General features: G+C 34.6%; 2 protein-coding genes across 2 annotated transcripts; one reads left to right on the top strand and one right to left on the bottom strand.

Moving 5' to 3' along the window:
* Window positions 1–1,125: 1,125 nt before the first annotated feature.
* Window positions 1,126–2,103, top strand: LOC135270180 (olfactory receptor 5AL1-like). The gene has a single exon (XM_064365513.1). It carries the CDS (start codon window positions 1,162–1,164, stop codon window positions 2,101–2,103), a length of 942 nt encoding a protein of 313 aa, XP_064221583.1. The 5' UTR covers window positions 1,126–1,161.
* Window positions 2,104–6,709: 4,606 nt separating this feature from the next.
* LOC105718575 (olfactory receptor 8U3) lies at window positions 6,710–7,680 on the bottom strand. Its single transcript, XM_012454307.1, has one exon. The coding sequence runs from the start codon at window positions 7,678–7,680 to the stop codon at window positions 6,721–6,723; it is 960 nt and encodes a 319-aa protein (XP_012309730.1). The 3' UTR covers window positions 6,710–6,720.
* Window positions 7,681–8,102: the final 422 nt, after the last annotated feature.

Consider the following 8,102-nt stretch of genomic DNA (forward strand, 5'->3'; position numbering starts at 1 on the left):
CTGCTACTCTGCCAAAGAAAAATAGGCTGGATTGGATTTTGGGATAGTGAGGTCAATAGTGAAGTTGGTGAGGAGATGTTTTGGTTTAATGGGAAAGGAAGGCAAATTACATTCGGTTAAGTTATGAATATGATTGATAAAGTAGAGGCCTGCTCTAAGATGTTTGATGAGAAGTGAAAGTAACAGAAAAGAGTATTTTACCTGCCTTGAAGATCTGCAAGGTACATGTAAAGCAACCTGAGACAATATAATTATAAAGGAGAATCGAATTAACTTATCCTGTGCTCTGCTTAACAAATGCAGGGAGCAATTTAATTCTGCCAGTTTTCAAGCATTCAGAGACCAGTTTGGGTTTGAAAAAATGGTCTGTGGAATTGAGCTCTTCAAAACACTGCCCAAATGCTATACACTTTGGACCATTTAGGTATCTAAAGATAGAAGTTAAATCATGTTTTTCAGTCAGCTAAAGCTGTTTATAACCTGTAAAATTGTTCACTGGTGTGTGTACTCTTCCAGAAAGACAAAGCCAGAATATTTAAAATCCTGTTATTCTTTAATATCAATATTAAATGTCAATTAAAGAAAAAACAGAGATAAGGAAAAAAAAAGAAAATTTTAAAATTACTCCAACCTGGATGTCCAAAAAGATAAATGGTGTTAATATTTTGATTTTGACTCTTTATGTTAGATTGTCCTCATTTAATTTTGTTAAATTGTGATATCCTTGTGAACAAATATATCTGTGTATAATTTTATAAACTTATAATTTAAGAAATAATTTTACATATATTGTCACTATTACATTCTTAGCATTGCAATGTGTTTTTTTTTTGTTTTTTTGTTTTTCAAGAAAAGTACAACATAGATTTTGCTGTTGTATTAGTTACAGTATTTTATTTAAAATCCTTTTATTTAAAACTTCTTAATGAATTATATACCTTGGAATTTCTGTCTGAAACAAATTATGTGACTCTGAAAGCATAAGGAAAATTAATGTTTAACTCAGAGTACTTATCAGAACGTTAATTTAATTAAATTTAATATAATATCCTGGTAAGTAATGGCTATCTTCTCACATTTAATTAGTCATTTCTTATAGCATCAAGATTATTCAGAAGGTGTGCTCTGGAGTTCATTTTAGAAGAATCCTGTATCTATTACATGGCAAAAGGCAATCATTCATCAGTGACTGACTTCATCCTCCTAGGGCTCACAGATAATCCAGAACTTCAAGTCATTCTCTTTGGTGTGTTCCTACTGATTTACTTAGTTACTGTTATGGGTAATCTTGGTTTAATTGTGCTAATCCAAATCAGTCCTCAGCTTCACACACCAATGTATTTTTTCCTCAGCCATCTGGCTTTTGTGGATTTTTATGGTACCTCTGCTATCACTCCAAACACCCTTGTCAACTCTTTGTGTGAAATTAAAAGCATGTCATTTTATGCATGTGCTGCTCAAGTGTGTTGCTTTATCACATTTTCAGTTTGGGAATTATTGTTGCTGTCTGTCATGGCGTATGATCGGTATGTTGCCATCTGCAACCCTTTACTCTATGTAATTCTCATGCCTAGGAGGCTCTGCATTCAAATGGTCGCTAGCTCATATATTTATGGATTCACTGTGGGACTCATAAAAGCAATGGCCACATTCCATATGTCTTTTTGTGACTCTAATGTGGTTAACCAGTTCTACTGTGATGATGTTCCTCTGATTGCTCTGGCTTGTTCAGATACACAAGTCAAGGAGTTGATGTTGTTCGTTATTGCTGGGTTCAATGTTTTTTGTTCTCTTATCATTGTTCTCATCTCCTATGTTTTTATTGTCTTTGCTATCCTAAGGATCCACTCTGCTGCAGGAAGACAGAAAGCCTTTTCTACCTGCGCTTCTCACGTGTTTTCTATTTCCATATATTATGGGACCCTCAGTTTTATGTACCTTCAGCCTAAGTCAAGCCATGCACTAGATAAAGACAAATTTGCCTCAGTATTCTATGCAGTGGTGATTCCCATGCTAAATCCATTGATCTATAGCTTGAGGAATCAAGAGGTAAAAAATGCTATGAAAAAGATTATTAAAAAGATGTATTCTAGTAATCAGTAAAATTTGTTGGTACTAAAAGAAATGGTATATACAGAGTCAGGATATTTTGAATCAAGTCTTGTAAAATGCTAGTATATGTAGAAGTCTGTCCTGTGGGGCTTATTTTCCTTGAAAATACGTATTTTTATTGCTTTGGCTTACAAATGATAAGCACTTTATAAATGTTCATTTTATTGTTGAACTGTAAAAGAGAGATAAGAATAATCTACTCTCTTTAACCATGAGATGTTTCAACACTAAATAGAAATAAAGAAGAAAGCACCTTGAAATTACAACTTTACCTTATTTCACTACAATATTGAGAATTTTGGGTTATCTTGAGAGACACGTACCATTATTATTATTGCATATAATATTGCAAATACCAGGTAAGGTTTTGCTCTGTAGCTGAACTGGGAGAAAAATAGCAAGATGCTTGGTTGAAAGATTTTTGTTTGAATATCCCTTACAAGTTAGATTATCCTTCACTTTACAATACCTTACTGATTTGACTGAATATTTTTATGTGATCACTCAAGCACGATCCCTCACTGATTACCCTGACATTCAGCCAGCACATTTGCTGAACTGATGCATTAGCTATTTGTCCTGGTTGCTCTCCCTCCCCTTGCCCCCCCACCCCACAACAAGTTCCATTGTGTGTTGTTCTTTTCCCTGTGTCCATGTGTTCTCATTGTTCAACTCCCACTTATGGGTAAGAACATGCCGTGTTTGGTTTTCTGTTCCTGTGTTAGTTAGCTGAGGAAAATGGCTTCCAGCTTCATCCATGTCCCTGTAAGACATGATCTCATTTCTTTTTATGGCTACATAGTACACCATTTTGTACTACATTATTTTTTATCCAGTCTATCATTGATGGGCATTTGGGTTGGTTCCATGTCTTTCCTATTGTAAACAGCACTGCAATAAACATACGTATGCATGCGTCTTTATGGTAGAATAATTTATATTCCTTTGGGTAAATACCCAGTAATGGGATTGCTGGTTCTTCATGAGTTCATGATTACCATTGAACTTATGTCTTCTTAAATACCAGTTGTTTATCCAATATAGGTGCATAGCACTGATAACCAATGGGTTATCATAAATAATTTGACTTAGACCATGGAGTTCATTTACATTGTGTATTTAAACAATTTTAGTGTTGGCTGATTTAGCATGATAATACAGAACTTGATTTTGAAAAGTTTGCTTAATACCAAAAGTTTAAAACATTGGATATTATGAAATAGAGTCTTATGTTACATAATTCATTCATTTAGCTCAAATGATAACTCAAAGGTTTTTGAAAGAAAAAACATTATTCTGATAGAGAGGAGACTCAGCTTTCCAAACAAGACCCAATGAAGACAACATGAGGGCGACTGACTCTGTCTCCCTTCTTTCCTACCGTCTCTTTTCTCTTTTGTAATTTCCTTAGAAGTCAAATAAAAACATTTAATTATCTTTTAACATTACATAAAAATCCTTTTGAAAAGAGAAAAACTAATTTTATGTTTCCATTAATGTATTTTAATGTTAAAGTTAGTTTTTAATAACATTTAATAAATCTATTCAGTTTTAATTATTTTGACCATAAGGTAAGATTTTTATAAACCTTTTACATTCCTTTACATTGTTTTTCCCTCAGGGCAGAACAATGATCTAAGAAAACTCTGTTGTGCTTCTATTACAATGTCCAATTTACGGAGAACAAAACCTGAATAATGCCATCTTAACTTTAGCCACTATTTTCACACATAGAATCTCTTATAATTAATTTCTATAAACTTTTCACAAATTATTCAAACGTTTAGCTTTATATAAACAATCCTTCAACCCTCTAACCTAGTCAAAAATTTACATTCCTATACTTTTTTATAATCTCTTACAAAAACACATTTTATTCTCCTTACAAATACTGTTGTAAACTTATTTTTTCAGTAGTCTCAATTACATATTAAAATGTTAACTCTAATAGACTTTTACTTTTGGTGAAAGCCTTGGTCAGTAAGGAATTTTAACTATATACTAGATGTGGAGCCTTGGACCCAGACAGAAATGCAGTTAAGGCCTGAGTCTTTCCAGCATCTGACTCCATGTGTCCCAGGCCTTACCTAGCTATAAAGCAGGGAAGCTGTACAGTTAAGAGTCATAGTAGCATTTTATGAAGCATTTAGGAGGTCCAATCACCTTTAAACAAGAGCGAAACTCCGTCTTGGGGAAAAAAAAAAATACATCATAGAGATCACAGAGGGGTGACAAATACAAATATTTATTTAAATATGCCTGGAGATATAATAGTGTTTATTTCAATGTTTTGGCTGAAGGACTGGTGTTTTAGGAGATGAACCCAGTGACCCAGAGTAATTTTCAGTTGATAGTTTTAGAGGTTGCACAGAACTGCCTGTATCTGCTCAAAAATAAACAGAAATATATATCTATTGAGTATACTTGAATTTCTTAGCTCATTTCCTTTAGAACATCTAAGCATATCTCAATATGTGATTGTTAATAGTAGGGAGTTATAACTCTGTAAAGACATGAAAAATTCAATTAATGTTTAAACATTGCTACTGTAAATAATTCTATAAAGTAGGCAGGTACAGTGAAACCACAGAAGATCATTGTTCTCCAGGTGAGTTTTCAGGATTTATAGACCTGAATCCCACTACCTGTAAAAAGAGAGACCATCTATGACATTCCTATTTTTCACGTCTCTGATAAGTGAGAATATTGTGTGTGTCCATCTATAAATATACACTCACCAGACCAAGTGTGGAAAGTAGAAAAACCAGGTTTCTCTGTCAAACCTGTTTTAAAAATCAGATAATTCACTCCACTTACAAGGTTCTAAAACCACCTTATGGTAGCATATCTGAGTCATTTACAAAGAAAGTACAGAAGAAGAAATAATCACAGTATATTGCAAACCTCACATTGTATTTTATATAATGGCTGCAAGTATCATAATCTCTTTGTAAAATGGAAAAAATACAGGATAATTTTAAACTACTACTTTTTCTGAAATGTCAAAATAATAAAAATATATAGTATCACTATTTTTTAATCATATTCCATCACCTACAAGGGTGAATGAATAAAGAGCAGGCATGGATAAATTACATAATAACCTAAGGTAATTTCTAATTGAACAGATATGCAAATACAATGAAGGTGTTTATTTTTAAAAATAATTTCTTTTTTTTAATATACATATTTTTATTGTACTTTAGATTCCAGGGTACAAGTGCAGATCATGCAGAATTGTTGCATAGGTACATACATGGCAATATGGTTTGCCTCTATCCCCCTGTCACCTATATCTGGCATTTCTCTCCATGTTATCCCTCTCCAACCTCCCTCCCCCCCACTGTCCCTCCCCTAGTCCCCCCCAACAGGTCCCAGTATGTGATGCTCCCCTCCCTGTGTCCACGTGTTCTCATTGTTCAACACTGCCTATAAGTGAAAACATGCGGTGTTTGATTTTCTGTTCTTGTGTCAGTTTGCTGAGAATGATGGTTTCCAGATTCATCTGTGTCCTACAAAGGACACGAACTCATTGTTTTTTATGGCTGCATAGTATTCCATGGTATATATGTGCCACATTTTCCTTGGAAACATGTTCTTCCAATTATATTTTTAAAAACGTGATAATGACACATTTAAATCAAATTAACCTATATTATAAAAGCCTTCATTCTTAACACCCACAGTGTTAAAAAAATTCAGATAGATTTCAATTTGCATTTAGAATTTTTATATCGCTAGTTATATGACTTTCAATTTAGAGATGAAACTTCACACATATCTTATGTTTATTTGATTGTAGAAATAGGACTACTTAAGTGTCTAGAAGGCAGTAGAAAACCCAACCAGGGTTTGTTTCTCCTACTTAATGACTAATAAGCCTTGGAGACCTTAAAACATTTTATTTTTTAATTGTTTTTGTTTTTGTTTGTTTGTTTTTAAGAGAAATACAAGGTCTCTCTATGTTGTCCAGACTGGTCACGAACTCCTAGGCTCAAGCAATCCTCCCACCCTGGACTCCCAAAGTGCTGGCACCACAGGTGTGAGTCACTGTGCCAGGCCAAATAAATTCATTTCTAACTTTATATAACAAACATTTATATACCTAAGCCTTCTGAAACACTTATTATCACTGGATATTTTTCTAAGCATTTCATATATATTGACTGGTACAATTCTTAATAAAAAAGAACAATGAGTTAAGTCCTATTATTTCCCAGACTTGGAAACAAAGTTACACATAATTTAGCCCAATTTTCCAAGGTTGCAGAGCTAATATGAAGGAAATTGTATTCAAACTCAGTCTTATTTCAGAATCCCAAACTCTTAACAACAAGATGCTGCTGTCTTTGCTTGGAATACACCTACGAGTGTTTGCATATATGAGTGTGTCTGTGTTTGTATTTGAGCATGATTTCAGTGGTCTGCCAAGAGTGTGATGGCCTGAATTGGATGCTTTAATTCATACTTATTTTTTATGATCTGCCTGGACCCTTGTAGAAAATGTCAAGGTCTACTAAAGTAACAGCTATGTTTTCAGTTCATTGGGAAATAATTACAAGAAAAAGTTTAATTGATTTCCTGCTTCTATTTAATAAAGTTTTATTATTATTTTCTTAATATTAAGATCTGTAAGTTTTCACAACCTTTATTGAAGGCTTTCTTTGAGGCATCTTTCACTTCTTTGTTCCTTAGACTATAGATTAGGGGGTTTAACATGGGGATCACCACTGTGTAAAATACAGAAGCCATCTTGTCTGTGTCCAGAGAGTGGTTTGATTTGGGCTGTAGGTACATAAAGATCAACGTGCTGTAGAAGATAGTAACAGTCACCATATGCGAGCTGCAGGTGGAAATGGCCTTGTGTCGCCCCTGAGTAGAGTGGATCCTTAGGATGGCGGCAATAATAAAGATGTAGGAGGTGAGGACAATGGAAGAGGAACAGATCATGTCAAAGCCAGCAAAGGCAAAAATCAGAATTTCTTTCACGTGTGTGTCTGAGCAGGACAGAGCTAAGAGGGGGAGGTCATCACAATAGAAATGATTAATTACGTTGGGGCCACAGTAAGTCAAACGGAAAGTGATAATGGTGTGGAAGAGGGCAACTAGGAAGCTGTACACATACGGAACTGCCACCAATTGAATGCAGACTCTTCTTGACATCAGTGTTGAATAATACAGGGGACTACAGATGGCGACATAGCGATCGTAGGCCATGGAGGCTAAAAGGAAACACTCCGTGATCATAAAGGTGAGAAAACAACCCAGTTGGGTTGCACAAGCATGGAAAAGAATGATGTTGCGTTCCACGACAAAATTCACCATCATCTTCGGTGTAATAGCAGAGGAGTAACAAAAGTCAACAAAGGCCAGGTGGCTGAGAAAATAGTACATAGGAGTGTGGAGTCGAGCATCAATCCTGATTAAGGTAATCAACCCAAGATTGCCCAACACTGTGACCAGATAGATAACTAAAAACACCCCAAAGCATGGGGCCTGAAGCTCTGGTCCGTCGGTAATTCCTTTCAGAATGAATTCAGTGACATAAGTGATATTAACTTCAGCCATTTATCCTAACAGGTTTTGTAGATTTTGTTGCAGTTAAAGAATGATAATGATACTTCTCATATTCCCTGTCAGTGATGGGTAAAGGTGATCATTGTTATCTTCTTGCCTTGAATCATATCATCAAGTGGGCAAAAACATACGTCTTACCTTTCTAATGACAGAGACCAATCTTGCCTGAGGGAGGGGAGCCTTTTACTTGCAGAATAGTCTTCTTAAGAATTATTTTGCTTTGCAATTTTAGAAAATAAGAGATAATGTTGGTTAAAATTATGTAGTATGAAACCACTTGAGACAACTGGCGCTAATATTTCAGTGTTTTTGCTGCCATTAAAAATCTTTTATATTTTCCATGTATATATAATTATAGCAGCACAAAAATACTGAATTTATAGAAGTGACCACATTTATATTTCCTTATTTTT

Source organism: Aotus nancymaae, unplaced genomic scaffold (genome assembly GCF_030222135.1).
Source record: "Aotus nancymaae isolate 86718 unplaced genomic scaffold, 86718_ANA_hifiasm-v0.15.2.pri h1tg000059l, whole genome shotgun sequence".
NCBI lineage: Eukaryota > Metazoa > Chordata > Mammalia > Primates > Aotidae > Aotus > Aotus nancymaae.

Excerpts from the sequence above, each read along its gene's own strand:
- LOC135270180 (XM_064365513.1), top strand. The coding sequence starts at position 1,162 with ATGGCAAAAGGCAATCATTCATCAGTGACTGACTTCATCCTCCTAGGG.
- LOC105718575 (XM_012454307.1), bottom strand. The coding sequence starts at position 7,680 with ATGGCTGAAGTTAATATCACTTATGTCACTGAATTCATTCTGAAAGGA.